General features: G+C 48.9%; 7 protein-coding genes across 7 annotated transcripts; 4 read left to right on the top strand and 3 right to left on the bottom strand.

Moving 5' to 3' along the window:
- Positions 1–94: 94 nt before the first annotated feature.
- M431DRAFT_122260 (hypothetical protein) lies at positions 95–4,056 on the top strand. Its single transcript, XM_024912156.1, has 4 exons — positions 95–766; positions 824–1,457; positions 1,517–2,123; positions 2,190–4,056. The coding sequence occupies exons 1-4, from the start codon at positions 143–145 to the stop codon at positions 3,970–3,972; spliced, it is 3,648 nt and encodes a 1,215-aa protein (XP_024771629.1). The 5' UTR covers positions 95–142; the 3' UTR covers positions 3,973–4,056.
- A 394-nt stretch (positions 4,057–4,450) lies between these two features.
- Positions 4,451–5,734, top strand: M431DRAFT_19117 (hypothetical protein; the record flags this gene model as incomplete). Its single annotated transcript, XM_024913205.1, has 1 exon — positions 4,451–5,734. One exon carries the CDS (start codon positions 4,451–4,453, stop codon positions 5,732–5,734), a length of 1,284 nt encoding a protein of 427 aa, XP_024771628.1.
- A 331-nt stretch (positions 5,735–6,065) lies between these two features.
- On the bottom strand, positions 6,066–7,901 carry M431DRAFT_8253 (hypothetical protein; the record flags this gene model as incomplete). The annotated part of the gene is made up of 4 exons (XM_024923178.1): positions 6,066–6,312; positions 6,392–6,650; positions 6,700–7,225; positions 7,896–7,901. 4 exons carry the CDS (start codon positions 7,899–7,901, stop codon positions 6,066–6,068), a joined length of 1,038 nt encoding a protein of 345 aa, XP_024771627.1.
- Positions 7,902–7,940: 39 nt separating this feature from the next.
- On the top strand, positions 7,941–10,346 carry M431DRAFT_539747 (hypothetical protein; the record flags this gene model as incomplete). The annotated part of the gene is made up of 3 exons (XM_024921055.1): positions 7,941–8,992; positions 9,062–9,752; positions 10,152–10,346. Coding segments are annotated over 3 exons (1,911 nt in total), but the record flags the coding sequence as incomplete, so codon positions are not given.
- A 595-nt stretch (positions 10,347–10,941) lies between these two features.
- On the bottom strand, positions 10,942–14,138 carry M431DRAFT_498232 (hypothetical protein; the record flags this gene model as incomplete). Its single annotated transcript, XM_024917675.1, has 12 exons — positions 10,942–11,052; positions 11,135–11,340; positions 11,410–11,539; positions 11,666–11,896; positions 12,045–12,151; positions 12,214–12,295; positions 12,367–12,516; positions 12,602–13,270; positions 13,342–13,418; positions 13,484–13,511; positions 13,619–13,971; positions 14,135–14,138. The coding sequence occupies 12 exons, from the start codon at positions 14,136–14,138 to the stop codon at positions 10,942–10,944; spliced, it is 2,148 nt and encodes a 715-aa protein (XP_024771625.1).
- Positions 14,139–14,914: 776 nt separating this feature from the next.
- M431DRAFT_19114 (hypothetical protein) lies at positions 14,915–16,848 on the top strand. The gene is made up of 4 exons (XM_024913204.1): positions 14,915–15,211; positions 15,275–15,307; positions 15,399–16,354; positions 16,412–16,848. Exons 1-4 carry the CDS (start codon positions 14,995–14,997, stop codon positions 16,682–16,684), a joined length of 1,479 nt encoding a protein of 492 aa, XP_024771624.1. The 5' UTR covers positions 14,915–14,994; the 3' UTR covers positions 16,685–16,848.
- Positions 16,847–18,063, bottom strand: M431DRAFT_511094 (hypothetical protein). The gene has a single exon (XM_024919590.1). The coding sequence runs from the start codon at positions 18,051–18,053 to the stop codon at positions 16,947–16,949; it is 1,107 nt and encodes a 368-aa protein (XP_024771623.1). The 5' UTR covers positions 18,054–18,063; the 3' UTR covers positions 16,847–16,946.
- Positions 18,064–20,431: the final 2,368 nt, after the last annotated feature.

The following is a 20,431-nucleotide window of genomic DNA, read 5'->3' as shown; positions in this document are numbered from 1 at the left end:
ATTCTGCCTGCCTAACTATTGGGCCGACATATGCTGCGGGGTCTGCTGACAGCGCCCTGCGGCTCTGCGAATAATCCTCTCTTCCGATAAATTTCTCTCACACCAGATTTTGCTCATTAGTCTTTATGGCAAACAGGAAATCATGACAAAGACAAGCATCAGAAAGAAGTTCAAGGAGTGGAAGAATTCCCTTAAGGCTTCTGGGCGCACTCCTGATAAAAGCCCTCTGTCAAGTCCAAACCAATCTCACGCATCGTTACGAAGCAGCCTTGACAAGCCAAATCCACAGCAGCCGCCCGATTTACTATCTTCATCGCCTAACTCTTCTCATTTAAAGGCACCTCATCCGCTGATTAAGATATCGCCTTCTGCCGCGGCTATAGCATCACGAACTACGACAGCTCCTCCAGCTGCTGAAGTATCAGTACCTCAGATTACAATTGAACAAGCAACTCCCTCGAATCTTTGGAACGAAGCCTTCCGCCAAGCTAATGGCGAAACTCAACAATGGATTCAAAACAATGGGCTCGATTCACTGGAGAAGGCCAAGTCAGAAGATCTCATTAATTTGATCAAGAACAAAAGCCAATTACTCTCCGAAGAGAAAGGCGCGCCTTCGAAGATTGAAATTGGGAGTCAAAAGCTGGTATTCCGCGAATATATCTCTGATATTGTCACATTTCTTACCACGGTCGGCGACATCGCGATCAATTTAGCACCCCCACAAGCCGGTGTGCCATGGGCCGCAGCAAAAGCACTGCTGAGGGTAAGAGAGCCAAATTTCCAGGAATCTACTACTATTCTAATTTACTGATTGAACTAGATTCCGATTAAACAAATTGAGCAAATGGCAGCACTTGCTGGAACAGTTCGATTATTTATACGCATTGTCCAGAGGGGTCAGGTATACGAGCATTTATACAACGCAACAACGGCAGATGAAGAAGCTGTATCAAATCTACGCGACGCGTTGCGAGATTTATACGTGACTGCAATAGAGCTACTGGCTCGGACTGATGTCTTGATTAAAGGCGGATTGGTCAAACAAACGTTAAACGCCATTCTTCGACCTGAGCAGACTTCAGACCTTGTTTCTGACTTGTTGATGAAAGAGCAAAAGGTTTCACTGGAAGCTCAAGTCTGCGAGGCTTCTCGCAGTGCTAAGACTGGTTTAAAAACGGATGACAGAATAAAGGCCCTGTTGACTAATCTAGATAAACTGTCGACGCCCATTAGTCGAATTGACAAGGGAGTCGATAATCTGCTAGAGGAGGTTGAAAAGGACCGATTAGAGAGACTTATGGACTTTATTAGCTCAGAAAAGTTTGGTAGGGGCCACGTTACTATTAAAGAATCGAGGATAGAAGGGACTGGAGACTGGTTGATTAACCACGAGGGACTTCGCGATTGGGAAGCGATATCCTCCTCTTCAACGCTCTTATGTCTCAAGGGAACTGGTAAGCTCCTCCAAGAATACTTAATCAGTTCATGCATTTCTCCGTCTAACACGGGTTAGTCGGTACTGGTAAGACGTACCTTACCTCTCGAGTGATCGATCATATAAAGCAAACCTTGGAAACATCGGCTCATGATGAAGGATTTGCATTTTTTTATTGCAATCGATCTGGTCCCTCAATGTTGGATCCCTTGGTCGTTCTCAGGAGCTTCGTTCGCCAATTATCTTACAAAGCATACCGCTACAATCACATCCAAACCAGCGTTATCCAGAAATGCCAATTAGCAAAGCAAGAAGGGAGAGACCTAAGTTTTGGAGATTGCAAAGAGCTTATCCTGGGTTCTCTAAACCTCTATCCAAAAACTACCTTAATTCTCGATGCCTTGGATGAATCTGAAATTTCAACATATAATCTAGCAGAGATTCTTGTCGACTTAATGGAAAGAGCCACAAAACCGGTCAAAGTCTTTATTTCGAGTCGCCCTGGTCGAGAATATTTAAAGGCTTTTGAAGACAAGTGTATAATTACAATCAATAGCAACAACCAAAAAGACGACATTGAAAAGTTCCTTCGCAAAACCTTATACTCCCAACCATTTTTCAACAGGCGCAAAGCGGAAATTCAGGAAATAATTAAAGAGACATTTAGATCTCGAAATGGCGGGATGTAAGCTAAATCTCTACCTGTCTACTATTCTTAGACTTCTAATCAGGAAAATCTATTTGATTCTAGGTTCCGATGGGTCTATTTACAAGTCAAAAGTCTGCTGAAATGCATCTCAGATGATGCCGTCAAGGCGTGGGCCAGAACGATACCTCGTGATCTGATGGCTGCATATGATCAGTTGTGGGAGAACATACGAGCGCAGCATAATGAAGACGACGTGGCATTAGCTGAGCGTGCTGTCAAGTGGGTGTTGTGTGCATTTGAGCCACCTACATCCAATATTCTGCTAGAAGCCGTCCGGTATTCTCTAGAAAAAGGTGTACTGGTACAGAAGGAAGAGCGCTCTGAAGAAGAAGTCCTATCGCTATGCCAGGATCTTCTGACGATTGATACGGCGAGACGGATATGGAGGCTACCACATGCTTCAGTGGCTGAATATTTCCAGTCTAGAAATATGGCTTTAGGAACATGTGATGTGTTTGCTTCTATTACATCGCTCAACTTCCTGATGAGACCTGAATTGCAGCCCGCTCGTTATGAACGGAAAGATAACAAGTTTCATACTTTTGAAGGGTATATTTCACACACATGGTTCCTACACGTTCAGCGATATGACAGATGGCTGGGATCCATGGACAACCCAGATCCGGACCAAACTCTCGTTACCACTCTCAAACGCTTCTTCGAGTCTGTAGAAGGGAGTGGCTGCCACTATCGGGAGTGGCTAAACAAAATTGGTGGATCGCACAAACACCCGATACTGAGGCCTGAAAGCATGGCTTTGTTTGTCATGTGCCGCTTCGGATTTTACTACGTTTTGCGTGACTGGTGGGAAGAGGACAAAATAAATGAGGAAATGGCGCTCAAAGATTCCGGACCACTTGATAATTCGCTTACACTTGCAGCTCAAGGTGGAAGCCTACCGATTTGCAAATATTTGGTGGGAGTCATTGGTCGGGATAACGCTCTTGCTAAAAGATATTACTGGGCCATCCAAAATGCGATTAATGGACGGAACAAGGGTATCGTCTCATTTTTGGTGGAAGAAGCAAACCTCGATGTCAACCTCTGTTACCGCAGAACAACGGTTGTGCAATACACGGCAATGTTTCCGCAGCACGCTGAGATGCTGCAGTGGTTTGTGGACCAAGGTTGGGTCGACGTAAACAGGGAGGGTGGCAAATGGTTTGGCAATGCCCTCATTGCGGCAGCAGCTTATTATAGTGTAAAATCGGCTGAGATTCTGCTCAAAGCTGGAGCCGACGTGAATGCTGCTGTGGAGTGTGGCTACTATGGCAGTGCCCTTGTCGCTGCAGCAAGTTCAATAGTGCGCTGGGATTACGTGAAAAAGATGCAATTGCTTCTCAGTCATGGTGCAGATCCAAACCAGCTCTTGAGAGGTGGCAAGTACGGCAGTGCACTGGAAGCGGTAATTCTCAGTCGTTTCTGGTTGCAAGCTGAAGACAGATATCGATTGGCTGAGGATATGCCGGTGATGAAGCTTTTGCTAAAAGCTGGCGCTGATCCCGCAATCATAACTGACCGGGGAGATCATGGGAGTGCACTTGCCGCCGCCGCATGTTGTGGATTTAAAGACTTCCTGAAGATGATGGTTGATGCTATTGGGAGAGAACGGGCAATCGAGTGCCTTGGCCAGAGCAGATGCCCCAAGAAGCTATACCTGAGGACTACAGATAGCAAGAGATGGTTGCAAGCCAAATCAGACATAATTACTTATCTTACCAACCAAGTCGGGGTAGAGAAAGAGACTCTTTATAGAATTGGGCTGCAGGATGTCGAGCTCAAACAGTCAGACTCCGGCCCAGGATTTGTTATCAGATACTATTAATCTCAAGCTATTACTATTTACTGTATCAAGATAGCTGGTGCAGAGAGAGACTGATAGTGGGTTAAACCTTTCCGTTTACGGAAGTTATTAGCGATGAACATGAAAGAAGAATTCGATATTCGTCCGTGGTTTACCTCGTTGCCCTTCGTAGATCATTGGCACAACACTCATATGATACCACCAATTTGCAAACATGCACAGTGGAAACGGAATCCTAGTAAGATGTTGGTCAACTCTACTCAGTTTCCGATGTCTTCATTTCAGATACCTATAAAAACATGATCCGCATGATTTTGCGTTGACATACACGAAGGACTTGAGCTTCTAATAAAATTCACTTACAATAAACAATAGCAAACAGTTGACAGTTCTCAGTTGAAACTTTTCCTGCAGTAACCCATACAGAATTTCCATTATTTGAATCACTCCGCAGCTGCCCAGCCATTCCACGACTACCGCAGGCCATCTGAACGACGAGATGCCCGTTACAACGCCAGATGCAACTGTCATACAAGCAGACCTTCTTATACCAGGTCGCAGTGAGCCTCTCAGGCCGGGGACCGTAGTCATAGCCGAATCCAAGATCAAGTTCGTTGGCAGCCCTGACAAAGTTCCTGCCGAGTACCGCTCAATCACTCCACTCCATGTTCCCGCCCTAATGCCCGGTCTCTGGGACTGTCATGTCCACTACTTTGGAATGGAGATGGATACCAGCGTTTTTGGTAGCATGGCCAAATATCTTCCCGGATACAAAGCATTGGCTGGCGCAATCACAGTGGCAGACCTTGAAGCTACGTTGATGGCCGGCTTCACTTCCGTCAGAGAGCTACAAGGTTACGGCGGCGACCTTTGGCCAGGAATTGAGAGCGGCTTCCTTGTCGGACCCAACGTCTATTCCTCCATTGCAGCCATGTCGGTGACTGGTGGTCACGGCGACTCTCACAGCATTCCCCTTGATACGGTACTGCAGTATGTAAGCTGCGGCGGTCCGTGTTCTATCGTGGATGGGCCGGATGAGTGTCAGAAGGAGGTGAGAAAGCTGATACGTCGAGGAGCTCAGGTGATCAAAATTTGTTCCAGTGGTGGAGTATTAAGTCTGAAAGACGACCCGGAGGACAGACAGTTCTCTAATGCTGAATTGAGAGCTATCGTAGAGGAAGCTGGCCTTTCCCGTCGCGTGGTGGCGGCCCACGCTATCGGGAAGGCTAGTATCGTGGCCAGTCTTCGTGCTGGCGTGAAGACGATTGAACACGGGTTTTACCTGGATGAGGAGGTTGCGGACGAAATGATTAAGCAGAAGGCCATTCTTGTACCGACTCACCACATTATAGAGACTATCGGTGCTCACCCGGATGAACTGCCACCGGCATCCAAAACGAAGGCATTGAAGTTAGTTGGAACAGCAAGGGAATCCTACAAATTGGCTATCCAAAAAGGAGTGAAAATTGCCCTCGGAACCGACGCTATGAGCAGCGACCGCAAGAAACCCCAGTCGCACGGCAACAATGCCCGAGAACTCTACTGGGCGGTAAAGAGGGGTATGACACCGCTCCAAGCGATCGAGGCATGCACAGCAAATGGCCCCGAGACCCTTGGTGGCATGGCACCGCTTAGCGGACAGATCAAAGAGGGATATGATGCGGATCTGATAGCAGTTGCAAGCAGCCCTCTGGATGACATTGAGGTTCTGACTGTGAAGGAGAACATTACACATGTTTGGAAAGGTGGTAAACTCTTTAAAGGCGAGACGACCCGTAGATAGTTACCCGGGAAAGGGGTAATCATATAGTAGAATAACTAAAACAACTACTGCCTTAGCTGCTTGATGGTATCCTACACAATGAAGAGGTCAATGTGCGATCAGCGAGGGTACTAATAATCTAAAACGACTAGTAGCTCATCATCTTGTCTTTGTTCCTTTCACCATTTGTGAGCTTTACGGTGTATTATGCTCATGGCTCGCCCAGCATTTCCAAATACACCATCATACGAAGATGATAGATTGAATACTAAAGCAACTTATATCTATTACTCAGGCTCGTCAGTCTCCCAAGGCCCTGGTCATCCTACCAAGAAAAGTTCTGCTCTACAAATCAAGACTGCTGGATCCATTCGTGTACTAGATATGCCACGGATTCTTTATGGTCGCCTGGGCTCATGTGACCAGCGTTATCCACACCAGCAACTTGCACCTGTTGGCCTCGGCCCTTCAACTGGCCTCCCTTTTGGAGCGCTCCTTTGCTATCCCTAAAGTACCAGTCTCTCTTGGGGTCCAAGCGGAATTGGATATTCCCATGCCACGGGAGGTCGGCCCATTCACGGAAAATGCCGGGGGAGTTTCTATGAAACGAACAGAAAAGTCAGAAGTTAGCAATGACGTTCGTCCCCCATGGAGAAAGACGCTCAAAGTTTTCCTTACATAATGACATCGTAGTTTCCGTTCAATACCAGGAAGCGGACTTTGGCCACGTCGACGAGATACGAGACTTCGCGAGTAGTGGGCAACATAATCTCAGGTCGGGTCGACCAATTGGCGTTGAGGTTAAAGTTGATGGAGACATATTTTTGGTATTCGCCAATGCCGAGAAGGGATTGAATATCAGGCTTGTTGAAGTAGTCCCCAGTGGAGTACTCACTTTTGGGGATACAAGTTGGAGGAACATCGCAACCTAGTCGAACTGAGGGCTGGTTAGTTAGGAGAGACATCAGGTGTCCAAGGCGTCTTACGGTCATAGGGGCTGTGCTTCAGTGCATCTACTTGTGCTTGGAAGTACTTGTACAAGTTTCTCTGACCAAACTCGATGGCTGCTTGGCACAGACTTGCGTCGTAGGTCGCCTGGCACACGCGCTGGAGACGCTCTGCCTCGGGCATTGCGGCGGCGATGGCATCACAGGCCGTGGCGTTGAAACGCAGCAAGTCAGCTGTTGGGCTGTCAGTGCAGAATAGCTCATAATGGCCCAGTGGAGAGTACGTGCCGTCAACCAGCGCGTTGGCCAACACGATGCCGCGGACTTGCACGGGAAAAGCAACAGGAGCTCCGGCCAGCTGGCGGCGCACGAGGTCCGCCGTAAAGCGCGGCACATAGCGCCCTCCAAAGGACTCGCCAGCTATGTAGAAGCCGTGTTGGAAGTATTGCGGAAACTGTTTGACGAAGCGCGTCAAGAAGGCCGCAAAATCGTCACTGGCCTCGGCGAGCGTGACTGGGAAGAACCATCGTCGGCCGCAGTTGAGAATCCAACTCCGGCAGGTTGACTAGACAAGACGACACGGTGAGCCAATATCAGAGAGAAAAGTAGAATTAGAAGTGTGTGTGGAAGCTGGCTTACTCAAGAAACAAGAGATTGGCAAAGTTGGCCCAGCTGTAGGGGTTCGCCGTCGTATTCAGCCCAGATGTAAGCTCACAAGGACCAATTTCCTCAAAGAGACCGGGTAGGGAACTTGCACCAGGACCACTGGACGAAGATTAATTAAGATGGCTGCCGTTGTTCTCAGAAAATAATGAATTCGGTCGTAGAGCTCACTTCCTCTACTCTGGAATATCAAGACATCACGCGTTTAGGCCTATCGCAGCTCCTGCCGTTGAGCAATATTGTGATTCAACAAATTCTCTGGTGATTATGCGCCTACTTCCATCTCCCATCTTCTCCTTTTGTTCTTTAGCGTTTCAACTCGGCTAACTCTTTTACTCAACGCTACGAAGGGTGGTACAAGCTGCTGCATCGCTCACTCTATTGCTCATTAGCTTCATACAACTCTATAATCGATATCGATTCACTGGCAAAAATGAACCTCCATCTACGTTGAATATTGCTACTACAACTTTCTTGGTTTGCCTTCCTCGCCCCTCGAACCGTGCCCCAAACCAGCGCTGACAATTGCGTCTCTTTTCCCCCCCCTGGCCGCCGTCGACAGCCAGGTGCACCGCCATTTGGTCGACCATGTCATTGGGCCTCAGGGGATACTCAAAGACAAGACCAGGCTGGTTGTCACAAACTCCGCGGTGGTTTGCTCATATGCCGATCAAGTGCTACAGGTTACAGATGGTCAGCTTCAAGATATCAAGGCTTGTAGTCCACAGCTATTGAGGGGGTTGCCAGACAGTGTACCTATGGTCGACAAGCCGGATCTCTCAGTCAAGGTGGCCAGCCTTAGCATCAGTGCTTCATCTACTGACGAAGAAGCAAATAACCTGAGTGACTCAGTCCAAGAGAACCAAAACCTGGAGAATTCGTCTGTGGACAACAACCAGGAGTCCTCGCTGGGCGACTCAGCTCGGGTGTCCTTTGCAGACTATAAAAGGTGGTTGGGAATCGCCCATATCTGGCGCTGGAGTCTGATGGCATTTTTCACCGGCCTCACATTTGCCTCCAACATTATGTCGACTTACATGCTCAAGGTGTTTGCCGATAGGCTCGGCAACGGCTTGGTTATGCGGGCCTTGGAGATTTACGCCGCTGCAGGCGTTGTACAGACATTCATGTCGTGCCTCTCCTTGCTCTTGGGCTGGTACCTTTGCCTAAAGCCAACATCACACAAGATCCACGGTATGCTAGTTGCGGGCGTTCTGCAAGCCCCCTTATCCTTTCTCCAGCGTACCCCGACGGGCGAGATTATGAACCGCTTCGCCAATGATCTCGCACGGCACGATGGTCCGCTTTTCACTTGCATATTCGGCTTCTTGAACTCGTTGCTACGCGTCGTCGCCTCCCTCGGTACTCTCCTAGCTTTTGCACCGTCGTCAGCTGTTGCAGTCGTAGCACTTGGGGCCTTGGGATGGTGGTTGCAGCGCCGTTGTCTCGGCGTCTTGGTCGAGACAAGACGGCTTGAAACCAGCTCACGAAGTCCCCTAATCACAAACCCGCAGGAAACTCTGGCCGGGTCCGACATTATTCGCATCTTTGGTCGCCAGACCTACTTTGAGACTAGAAATTTTACAAGTCTGCGACGTAACTTGACTGCTTATATGGCGTTCGTCTCCGTAGAGCTGTGGCTGATCCTCCGGCTGTCTCTTATTTGCTCGTAAGTATACCGCCTTTCAAGTTCAATCCTAAATGAGAGTTTTCCAACACTTACATTATCAATTTCTAGGTTGTTGCAAGGCCTGGCTGCGGCATTTTTGCTTGTAGGCGGCGTGGATGCGAGTGCTACTGGTTTCGTCATGTCATACATGCTTCAGTTAGCCACGTCCTTCACTCAGACGGTTCTTCTTCGTACTCAAATGGAATGCGAAATGGTTTCTACACAGCGCATATTTTCCTTGATAGACACAAAGGCGGAGAAGATGAGCACAAACGAGGTAGAAGTCCTAGATCGGACCCAAAACGTGGATGCCTCCTGGCCCTCCCGTGGCACTGTGACGTTCTGCGACTTCAGCGCCAGCTACAGCCACAATTACCACGACGACGAGAATGATTCCAGCGTTGTACTTCGCGACATCAACCTTGACTTCGCACCAGGCCAATCAACTGCCATTGTAGGCCGCACCGGCGCCGGAAAGTCATCATTGGCTCTGGCAATGCTGCGCGTGCTCCAACCCGCCCGTGGCCGTATCGAGATTGACGGCACCGATATCACGCAAGTTGACTTGGATGTGCTACGGTCACGCGTAGCCATCATCCCTCAGAACTGCGGCGCATTTGCCGGTACGGTGCGCACCAACCTCGATTCCAACGGCATCCACGACGAGTCAGACCTATTGCGTGTCGTTCGTGACAAGTCTCTTTGCAAGGGGCTTCAAGACGCCACAGGCTGCGCTCGATTCTCCGGTGTTACAAGGAGGGTAAGAGTTACTTGGAATGCTCGGCAGTGGAAGGGCTAAGAGGAAGAAGAAACTGACTGGGAATTATTTTGACAGGTCTAACCTTTCCGCCGGTCAACTACAGCTTCTGGCTGTTGCCAGATGTCTCCTTGTTGGGTCCAGCATTGTGATCTTAGACGAGGGTGAGAGCTTGACGCCAGACGAAGCTTTTAATCGTTCTCGTTTTAGAAGCTAACATCTTTTGCCGTTCCTAGTTACCTCGGCCATGGACAAAGCCAACCAACAACTCATCCATGAGGCCTTGAAGACTCAGCTGCGAAACAAGACCGTCATCACCATATCCCATCATCTCTGAAGCGCAGTGAGCGAGAATGCCTAGCCTAGAGCGACACTCTTTTCAGATGCTAACTCTTCTGCTAGATTGAGAACGACCGAATTATCGTCATGGACAACGGTGCGGTCGCCGAGATTGGTTCTCCTAAGCAACTCTTTGAGAAGAACGGCATATTTAGGAGCATGGTTGTTGCTGCTGGGTTGGAGAATGAGCTCCGTAGTGTGGAATTGTTGGAAGCGGTGGAAAGTGGGTAGCAAGGCATTATAAGAGCAAGAAATGAGGCCAATAATAGAATGGACATACACATCGTAATAATATTAAGTTGAGGTTGCAGCCGTTGAGATGAATTAATAGCCATGTAGGCATCACAATGGTAGTGAACTAAAGTCGCAAGGAAGTGCACGCTGTCGGCATCATGCTTGTATGAACTCATCAATTTATCTTACCAGAAGTCACTACACACTAACAGTCGGCCGTCAAAACATTTTTAGAACTTAGCTTAAGACTTACTTGAACGTATTTATGTAAATAGATCGCTAGATATTGAGCGAGAAATCAAATTGGGAGATGTTTACCATGCCGCTGTCTACCCTATAAAATTGACCGATTGCTCTGATCCGACCAACTCACAACCATAAACCATAAACTGAAGGCATTCCTTAGCATCTTATCACTAATATTCTATATGCACCTAGTTTGTCAATTATTCCTAGATTTCTATAACAACCGACTTATATGGTATTTCAACATCCTAGCTTGGGTATTAGCTGTAACTAACACCAAGTCTCTAAGCCCACATCCTGTGATGAAGCTTCTTCTCATCCCATCATTCAGGCTGCGAACATTTCTCACTCTCATCCATAGAAACCACAAGCCTTAGTCCCACTTGTCTGGACCAAAAGTCTCTCTCTTAGCAAGTTTCATGTACCTGCAGTCATGAAAATCGCAAGTCGTGGTGTGGTATTTAGTACCCCACCAAGCCGGAAACTATCAAAAAAGCATCAGTCTACCGTTGGAGAGAGACGGGGATGAAAGCAAGGCAGGGAGACAGAGAGAGAAGTGGGCTTACCGAAACCCCGGCGTTGGAAATGGCAAAGAACTGCACCAATGCTGACAAGACAATGCCCGCCGTCAACGCGCTCGACAGCACCAAGGCGTACTTTGCCCACCAACCGGGCCAGCGGTCCTTGATAAAAACGCCAAAGATGTATGAGAAGAAAAGCGTGCCCCAAAACATGGACAGGTTCGACGGTGCCCATACCACACCACCCAGCACTGTTTTGTATTCAGCATCACAAGTCAGGAACAGTTACAAAGACGCAAAGAAGGGGGAGGGCTACTTACTCATGACAATGGGATGGGCATAGCGCAGAATGCTGTTGGGCCAAGCTCGCTTACCAAGATACCACAAGACGGGCCATAAGAGGCCGGCCAGGAGCCCGAGCATGATCTTCCAGTATAGCGCGTCGACGTGCTAGGTAAAGTGACTATTAGTTATCCGCTCTCTCTCTAGATATCTTACATGGAAACACGAAAGAAAGGTTGGTGATTGAGAGGGTAGCCATTAGAGACTGCAAGTAGAAACGAGTGTTGGGCATACCGTGAACATCCTGCTTGGACCAAGCAGGCCCCAGGTCAGAGACGATGAGAATCCTGTCTGGGCCGTACCGCAGACCCAGTGCACATTGACTTGAGGGTTACACATGCCCTTGACGCTGAACTGGAAGTTGACAACAGCTAAGACCACAAAGGTTGACACCAGGCTCGAGATGATCTGCGAGGCGAACATTTGGCGCGGGGGAATCTTGACATAGTGAGCCAATTTCATGTCCTTTGCAAAAATAGAGCCTGCTCAAGAATTCCCAAGCCATATGCGCGGAACAGCAAATAGGCGGCAGGTCGATTGTGCACGGCATAGCCGGCAATCTACAACACTACATTAGTTTCAATACTATGATTATAATAAGGGACACACTTACAATGTCAAAGAGAAGCTCTAGGGACGATTGGTAGCCACTAATGGCATAAACGACGCCAATAGGGATGAGGAAGAAAATGGACAAGATGATGGTGACAGGAACGGTCCCTAGTAATGTAAGCAGTCGGCTATTGAATCAGTTACTAGATGAATGGGGGTCCGTTGCTTACAACCAGGCGCTCCAGTAGGCCAGCCGTATACTGTTGCAAAGCCAAACGCTGCCCCAATGGCACCCACAGCCAGGTACCATGTCTAAACGATGAGGCCGTTTTCATATTAGCAGCTTGTTTCCCTCTGGTGCGGGTCGATCTGGTGATAATTACCTCGGGGACCTCGTGATACCGCGACATAAACCGAGAATGGACGTCATTAGAGGCGTGATGGACTGATATGCGTCGGATGGCTTGCTTGATGACTTGCCCAAAAGCCTTTCCGTACCAGAGCCAGGTAAAAGTACAGACAGCCGGGATAACCTTTTTCGAGCGGTGGTAACAGAAATTGTCAGCAGCTGCGTAGTCTTGACTAGACAAGGGGGAGGGCGGAGCAAGGTCAACATACAGCTAACAAGACAGCATATCGCAGGACAAAGGTTGCGGGCAAGAAGAGCGGCGAGTATTCCCGGTACGCGGTCTCGTTCAAGGTGCTACCGGGGCCTACGACCCGCGAGAAGTTGTACTGGTTGCCAGTGTTGTCGTATGCGTACCACGAGTTGATGGGCAAGTAGGCTGTGTACCACGTATTTGTGAAGAAGACGGGGATGACAACCAACACAGCCCAAACCAGAGCCGAGCCGACAATCTGGACGACGACGAAGAAGGGGTAAATGATAGGGTCGACAACGCCGCTGAACCAGTTCCAGTCAAACGTGGTGAGCAGCGGATTGAGCCCCAGATTGAAGTAGTAGCTGCCCGTCAGAATGGACAGCGTTGCGCTGGTGGGTGCGATCCACGTTGTCCAGTTGAAAAAGGTCAAGATGGGCATGATGGTGCCCGGCAGCCAGTAATACAGGAACATGAGCCCACACACGACAAAGAAGAAGTTGAAGCGGGAGATTTTCCAGCCGTGCACGTGTGAGTTGCTTTGGTTGTGCAGCGCGTTGTTGAGCGCGGCCTGGCTGAGAGTGAAGAACCAGATCATCTGGGGAGGATAGATGAGAAACCGACGGATCATGCCAGCCAGCCCAAATCCGGTGATCTGAAGAGCTAGCATGGCACAGATTTGATAGGGCTTGTCGCGCGGCGTAAGCTGAGTACATCTACACGCCTTACATGAGATGGGAAGAAAGGGAAGATACCTACCCAGGTGCCTGCCCAGCTCTGCCCTAAGAACATGGGCAAATACTGATCAAAGAATAACGGTGTAATATAAGTAACGCCTGTTTATACTTGGTAAGTCCATCATCTTTGACCCTAATCCACGGAGAGAAGAGAGGAGACGTACTGCCGCTACTTGCGTTGGCCATTATAGTCTGATATCTAGTCAGCCAGGTACAGAGGTTGAAGGTTAGGCAGATCAAAAAGTATGCAAAGGTCAAGAAATTAAGTAATTGGAAGGAAAGCTGCTTGGGTTACTTACAATAAGCATATGCTCTTTGATGAAAAACGGTCCCGGATTGAGGCTGAATTCGAAACGGGAACCTCTTAGGAAGGCTGTTGTCGGTAGAATGGCGGCACAGAAGCGTCCCATTGGGAAAGAGAACAGCTGAGTAATGTAAACGGAGACGGTCAGTGTTGGGTTCCGCGGCGCAAAGAACTGGTTGAGGCCAGCCAGTCCGGCAGCCCAGATCAAGCCAATGACCCAGGCGCGGACGGTCCCGCAAGGCATGTCGGGGTCGTCGACGTTGGAGAAGATTGCACGAATCTCACGGTAGACGGAGTTGCCACGGAAGGCAGCGGCGACAAGCCGGGCCTCTACCTCGACGGCTTGCTCTATCTTGTCTTCGGATACGCTGAGATGCGCAACTAGCTCTTTGACGCTGTCGGTAAACGACTGTAGGATCAGCATGTCATCACTGGTGGAGAACAGTCAGCATTCTGCATCACACAAGTCTTATTCAACATCTTTCTAGAGCTAATATTCAGCTATACTCACCCATGTTCAGTTAAATAGTCAGCAAGAATTGCTCGCGCATTGTCGAGTGTGAGCGAAGACGCTTCCTCGGCGGCTCTATCAATGTCATCTTGCGAGATGCCATACTTCTTATAGTCAACCTCAGATTGACTTCGGAAAGAGTCTTCAACTATGTCCTGCTGGCTCCAAAAGCTCCAGTTAGAAAGCTGACAGTAAATAAGATCAATTGCAACAGCCTCAACCAGATGATGCTAAGGGGAAGCTGACTATGACTGTGCCGACCTGCTCGCTAGCAGGACGTTTGTCTTCCATGGCCTTGAATTGGGCCCCTGAACAAATCAAGTAACAAAAACCCCAGGTCAAACGACGGAGATTCAGAGTCTGATACTGCTGGAGCCGTTCCAAGCGTACACTGTGATGGAGATCTGGAGACTCTTGTTGTGGGTCATGCCGGATTATACCAAGGATATATAATGCAATGCAAGCCCGCCGGGAAGATAGAAAAGGGGAATACCAACGTGCATCTGCAATGAGTTTATCTTTTGTCCCAGAGATTCGGCTAGTCGTGTGAGCTTTCACTTATCGCAAACTCGATACGGCTTTCCACAGACAAACTAGGGTCATTCCTTTCCCCACGGGGTTGGAGTCTGGCTTACATGTAATTGGTTGACCCGACTATCTAGAGTCCCAAACGCTCGTTAGCGGAAGACTAAGACAAAAAAGGTTGTCGGGAACGACGAACAACGTGGGGAACAGGCGGGACTTTATCTATGCACATTTAACCAACGACTATTGATACTCGGATAAGACGCTCATCCCCAGCATGGTGGGATTGCATAGCTATCAGAGTTTCTCTATCGGAGTATCAATCAGGCTTTGCAATGGAAAACGCTATCAAGCCGTCTAAGAGGGCTCTGGCCAACCTCGAGTTGGAGTCTCCCGCCGACTTGGAAGACAAGATCTCCCACCTTCCCTCTTACGATCCAGAAATATGCCCTGATGGTCTCATAGACCTATCTGGCGCCACAAACATGCTCGTCAGCGACCTGATGGGGGCGCATATCGGCAAGTTTGTGAAATACTATCCTGTCGAAAATGGTTTGCCAACCCTGCAACTCGGACAGAATTCCACACGTGCAGATGCTAACCGACTCTCAACAGCTCTTCTATACGGGCCAGTGAACGGCCCCAAGGGTAAGGGGTTCCCAGTACACAGGGATGGTTTCATACATGTGCCCAAGCAACCAACAGAGCTGAAGAGGAGTTGCTGATGGCTTGCCTACAGAACTCTCGCTGGCTGTGGCCCAGTTCATCAACCGCCGCTTTACACCGGCCACAGCCGTCCAGGCAGAGGACATTCTAACGACCAACGGCGTCTCTACGCTCATTGATATGATGTCGTTCAACTTTTGTGAGCCAGGTGAAGCCGTCATGGTCCTCACCCCGACTTACCTCATGTTTCCCCATGACCTCTGCGCTCGCACGGGAGTCCAAATGATTCCCGTGTCGACAGAGAGCGTCCCCGATCAATACAGCTCCAAGTATGCGTCCAAAATGATTCATAAACTTGAACAGGCGTATCTCGTCTCTCAGGGTTGTGGGGTGAACACACGCGCTCTCCTCATCTGCAACCCTTGTAATCCGACGGGACGCAACTACTCCAAGGCATCGTTGCTCGAGATGGCTCGTTTCTGTGGCAGGCACAAGATGCATCTGTTGTCGGATGAAATCTATGCCATGTCGAGCTTTGAGCCCTTGGAGCCCGGACTAGACATGTTTTCATCCGTGCTAAGCATCGAGGATAGTCCCCACGACGGCGTCTTCAAAGAGAACATCCACTGCCTGTACGGTGCCAGCAAAGACTTCGCAGCCGGAGGTATCCGTCTGGGTTTCCTGGTGACACGCAATGAGCTGCTCTGGAAAACATGCCGCCGTCTGGCCTTGTTTACCTGGGTCAGCTCCTTCTCGACTGCCTTTTTCACCCATTTCCTGTCGGACGCAGAGGCTGTGGACGAATATCTCGCTGTCTACCAGAGTCGTTTGCGGACAAGCTACGTTGCGGCGAGCGAGTCCTTTTACAAACATGGCATCCCATTCCAACCCGCCAATAGCGGCATGTTTGTCTTTGTTGAGCTGACCGAGTGGCTCAAGTACTTTGACGCTCCGGATGTCAAGGGTCAAGAAGTCCAACTGTACCACTATCTTGCCTTCCAAGCAGGTGTCCACCTTAACATGGGCCAGGTGAGTTGAGCTTTTTCCAACTGGCCTTTTTAAACCATAGCTCACATCGAATCTCAGATGTCGTTGTCTTCTATACCTGGATGTTTCAGGTTTGTCCATGCAGCTGGGAATACGAAAACAGTAGCACTGGCCATAGCGCGCATTAGGGATGCGTTGTCAAAGCTAGAAGCAAAAGGTTCTGTTTTGGATCGACGTCTTATATCCGTCAGTAGCACGAGCGCGACAGAGTCAGTCAGTGATGAGAAGCACAAGGAGCCAGCCGCAGAGCGTAAACTGGGCCTAAGAGGTTCAATAATTCGTCTCCTTTCTTGCACTACGCACGGCGTATAAGAATGAAGAGTTCGCATTTAGAAAACGGTCGTGTTGATTCTACGGATATAATATCCATAGCTAAACGTGTAGAGATGATAATCCATGTACTCTGTAATACCCGGTGAGAGCATGAAGGACATGTTGTTTTGGTAGTTAAGTACGAAGAGAGAAAATGATAACCCATATACATGCTTGTATGTTTCAAATTCAATACTACAACATACATACTTACATAAATAAATTATTTATTTCTTATTCTTACCTTCTATGTCAGCATTCTTCATAACTCCTCATTCTGAACCACTTCGTACTGATACGCCTCGACTTTATCCTGTGACCTAGGCCAAAACTCGACTACAAACGGCGCGTTGCCCTCTCGAAATACCCTGAGCTTCAATGTCGCGCTGAATTGCGATCGAACTGTCAAATGTGTTGATCCACACTCCAGCTCAATACGGTCTCCGTCCTGTATCCCGGCCAGTTGTGCTCGGGAGCCTTGAATCAAACCCTTCACGATGCGTGGTCCTTGGAGCAACGAGCTTTCATCAAATCCAAGCTCGAATTTTTCCAATTTTCGTTGAACAAGTCTAACTTGCCAGGGGAGCTGTTCTAGGCTGTGAACTCCCGGAACCACCAACGTACCCTCTTTCATCTCCGTCACGAGCGAATCTGCTCTAGTTTCGTCGCCGCCAAGCAACTGTGAGAGACGTTGCAGGTAGTCCTCCACTCCAACACTCTCTCCGCCTTGCAGTCTGTCTGCAAGAGGCCCGACCAGATCGTCGATGGAATGTCCAGCAGTGCGAAGGACGTCATTGACCTGGAGCGCAAAAGCGAACCCCCGCATATACGGCATGCGCTGTGCATCCGTCATGTTCCAGGTCACCTTCTGGACTCGCTCTAGCGACCAGGTAGCCAAAGGGTTCGTATAATAGGCAACCAGCTTCTCGTTGACCTGTTGCAAGTACTCCCGTGCCGACAGGAGGCCAAAGCGGAAGCGGAGGAGAACTTGATAGTACTCGGCAAGCCCTTCATGATACCAATTATCGGCCACGCTCTCCCGGGTGAGCAGCACCCAGTTGTGAACCATCTCGTGTGCCAGCACAGCCTCGCGATCCTGCAGGCTCGGAGGACAGTCTCGCTCCGATTCATCGTAGCCGTACATGAAGGATCGTCGGAGTGCAGTCCCAGTCAATGAGCCCCGGAATGGGTTATGCCGCAGGAAGATGCGATAGCTGTTCCCCTTGTCGCGGAAGAAGGCAGACATTTCTCGGAACAGTTTCTGAAGGCGCGTTCCCAGCGGTAAGGGGTCAAAGGTCGGAGTGCCAAACCAGTACATGTTGAAGACATTGGTCTCGTTTGTATGCATGTAGTTGTCGGGAGAAGTCATCCGATGCAAGGGTCCAACAGCAAAGTACGCCTCCTGCACGCCAGAAGCAATACCAAGAAGGCTCTTGGTCGCTATTTCGAAAGGGCCCTCGCCATCCCCCATCGGCCATGCGGCCAACGTTCCCTTGGGACTTTTAGACAGATCCCAGCGGAGAGTCGTGAGGGTTGTCACTTCTGGTTCCTTCGGAGGTGCTCCCAAGAAGGCCATGCCCGAGCCAATCAGCCCGCCTTGATCAACCCGGAGATCGAGAGCAGGACCGTTCTTTGTCTCTTTGGAGACGCGCCGTGGAAGGGCCGTGTAGACAACGCTGATATTTCCAACAGTCGGGCGGCCAGTTTTCCAGACCCGGGCTGTGACTGGGCCAGACGTCTTGATACGCTCTGTTACCTGGAGTTCACCCTCAGCGTCGGAGAACAAAACGCCGGCATCTGAGACATATCCGATATCGATGCTAACGGTGTTAATAAACAACTCAAAAATATCCTGGTCTTGTTGGAATGGTTGCCCCCAGATGACCTGATTCACATTGAGGGCTGAAGCGCTACCCTGAGGACCAGTGAACAACGGCGTTAAAGTTACGCCGATATTGATGGATGCTATAGCTGTCTGCTGAGCTATTGCTACGGCCGTCACAGAGAGAATCATAATTTGGCTAAGCAAAGCCCTTGAGATGGGCAAGAGAACACCTTGTCGCATCTTGAATGCTGCTGCTGAGTATAGTATACGCAGAGAACTCAAATCTGTTCATACGGAGAACTCTTTAGAAGATGATCAGGACGTAGATAAAAACATGTTAACCTGGATTCTATGGCAAGTTTCGTTTTAGAGATTCATGCCTTGTAGCTCGGCATTCGGGGCATCTCTAGTGGCCATAGTTAAAGCAGGGCACTTGGCCGTCGTTCTCCCTGATAGGACCCCTGCTGAAAGTTCAGACCCTTGCTTCTGGAAATAAGCCTCCATGCTTTCAAGTAGTACTAGCCCCTTTAAAAACAATGTAGGGGCTTTAGGGACGGTTTGAAGGCAAAGACTCTAAGCCGCTGTGGACACCAGACGTGGAAACAACGGGTACGTGGACTGAGACAATAGTAATACCCGTTGGTCGATCAATCATGGCATCTTACTACACACGTACGTACCATTACTCACGGTCATCCGCGGCCTTTCGAATAAGACGTTGGAGGAGCGCAAGAGCGGTGTGGCTACTCGACTGAATTTGTGTAATGTTCCAGTTCTGTTCGGCGTTCAGCTCGTATTCACTGTGCCTACACTATAAGTATGCCAGTTGGTCGCAATTGGCTATCATAGGTCGGACAACCAGCCCAATTGAGAAGAATTGAGGCTGATATTCCGTATCACCGCATCTATTGACAGCACGCTGGTAACACCTGTACCTATCCTGTTGAATCCTATACTGCTCTTTTAACCCGACGCTGCTCCAAGTCTCCCTTACATTACATGTAGTCAGCCGGATCTGTATCATTGTCTCGGATCTATCGCTCAGCCTCAGAATCAGTGGATCCTCTAGGTTATTATTTTGCATAACCCAAAGGGCGTTCAACCAGACCGCTTGTTTGTCTACTAGGTAGAAGACACCTTGCCGGAACATTGTACGGAATTGCCTTGAATTTCCCGAATTTCACCAGTGTTGAGACTGCGTCTCTCAGAAACAAACAACGCATTACTCATCTCAAGAATAGGTCACCTATCTTTACAAACTAGAATATTCATTGCGGGTCAAAAAAAAAAATCGTACTAGTTGCTCGCCATCACGATCGATACAACGAGTGATCCTCCCTCGTTTTTTGAGTGTATACATAACTAATCCAAACGTCACTGATCTTTTTTCCTCTTTTCCTTTTGGAGCAAGCGACTGTTTACTGTCTCGGAATTTTAACGCACAGCTTGTAATGGTTGCTGTTCTACTGTTTCGGAATGCCAACACCAAAACTGCTGGTTGAAAGTGAAGCTCATCACTATGAACGTATATCTGTGTAGATGGTGGCGATGAATTCGGCGTTTCGGTTTGGCTTGACAATGTTATATCAAAGGTTCACGCACTCAAAATGAAAGTAGGGAGTAGAAGGCACACATACAGAGAGAAAGGACGAGAGAGATGGCAGTTGAGGTGTGAATGGACATAAGCTATAGTCTACGATGATGCAATACGTGACTGGTATGTTGTGCAACCGTAAAATAGTGAGATTTGTTTCATCACCTACATAGGAGCAACTAATAGGATATTACTGTCTTGTTATTCTCTTATTAATACGCTGTTTCACGAACTCATGATCTCATTTCTGTCTTGGGTTCTCTGCTGTTTCACACACCAATGATATCACCGCTGTCTTGGAATATCTGAGGATCTGAGACATCTGGTA

Source organism: Trichoderma harzianum, assembly GCF_003025095.1.
Source record: "Trichoderma harzianum CBS 226.95 unplaced genomic scaffold M431scaffold_11, whole genome shotgun sequence".
Lineage (NCBI taxonomy): Eukaryota > Fungi > Ascomycota > Sordariomycetes > Hypocreales > Hypocreaceae > Trichoderma > Trichoderma harzianum.
Note: the sequence above shows the minus strand (reverse complement) of the source record. Positions and strands in the feature narration are given on the sequence as shown.

What these genes read in the sequence shown, in the direction of transcription:
- M431DRAFT_122260 (XM_024912156.1), top strand. Translation starts at nt 143, where the DNA reads ATGACAAAGACAAGCATCAGAAAGAAGTTCAAGGAGTGGAAGAATTCC. An exon ending in CTTATGTCTCAAGGGAACTG is followed by an intron (nt 1,458 to 1,516) that starts GTAAGCTCCTCC and finishes AACACGGGTTAG; the next exon opens with TCGGTACTGGTAAGACGTAC. An exon ending in AGATCTCGAAATGGCGGGAT is followed by an intron (nt 2,124 to 2,189) that starts GTAAGCTAAATC and finishes ATTTGATTCTAG; the next exon opens with GTTCCGATGGGTCTATTTAC.
- M431DRAFT_19114 (XM_024913204.1), top strand. Translation starts at nt 14,995, where the DNA reads ATGGAAAACGCTATCAAGCCGTCTAAGAGGGCTCTGGCCAACCTCGAG. An exon ending in ATACTATCCTGTCGAAAATG is followed by an intron (nt 15,212 to 15,274) that starts GTTTGCCAACCC and finishes GACTCTCAACAG; the next exon opens with CTCTTCTATACGGGCCAGTG. An exon ending in TCCACCTTAACATGGGCCAG is followed by an intron (nt 16,355 to 16,411) that starts GTGAGTTGAGCT and finishes ATCGAATCTCAG; the next exon opens with ATGTCGTTGTCTTCTATACC.
- M431DRAFT_511094 (XM_024919590.1), bottom strand. Translation starts at nt 18,053, where the DNA reads ATGACTTCTCCCGACAACTACATGCATACAAACGAGACCAATGTCTTC.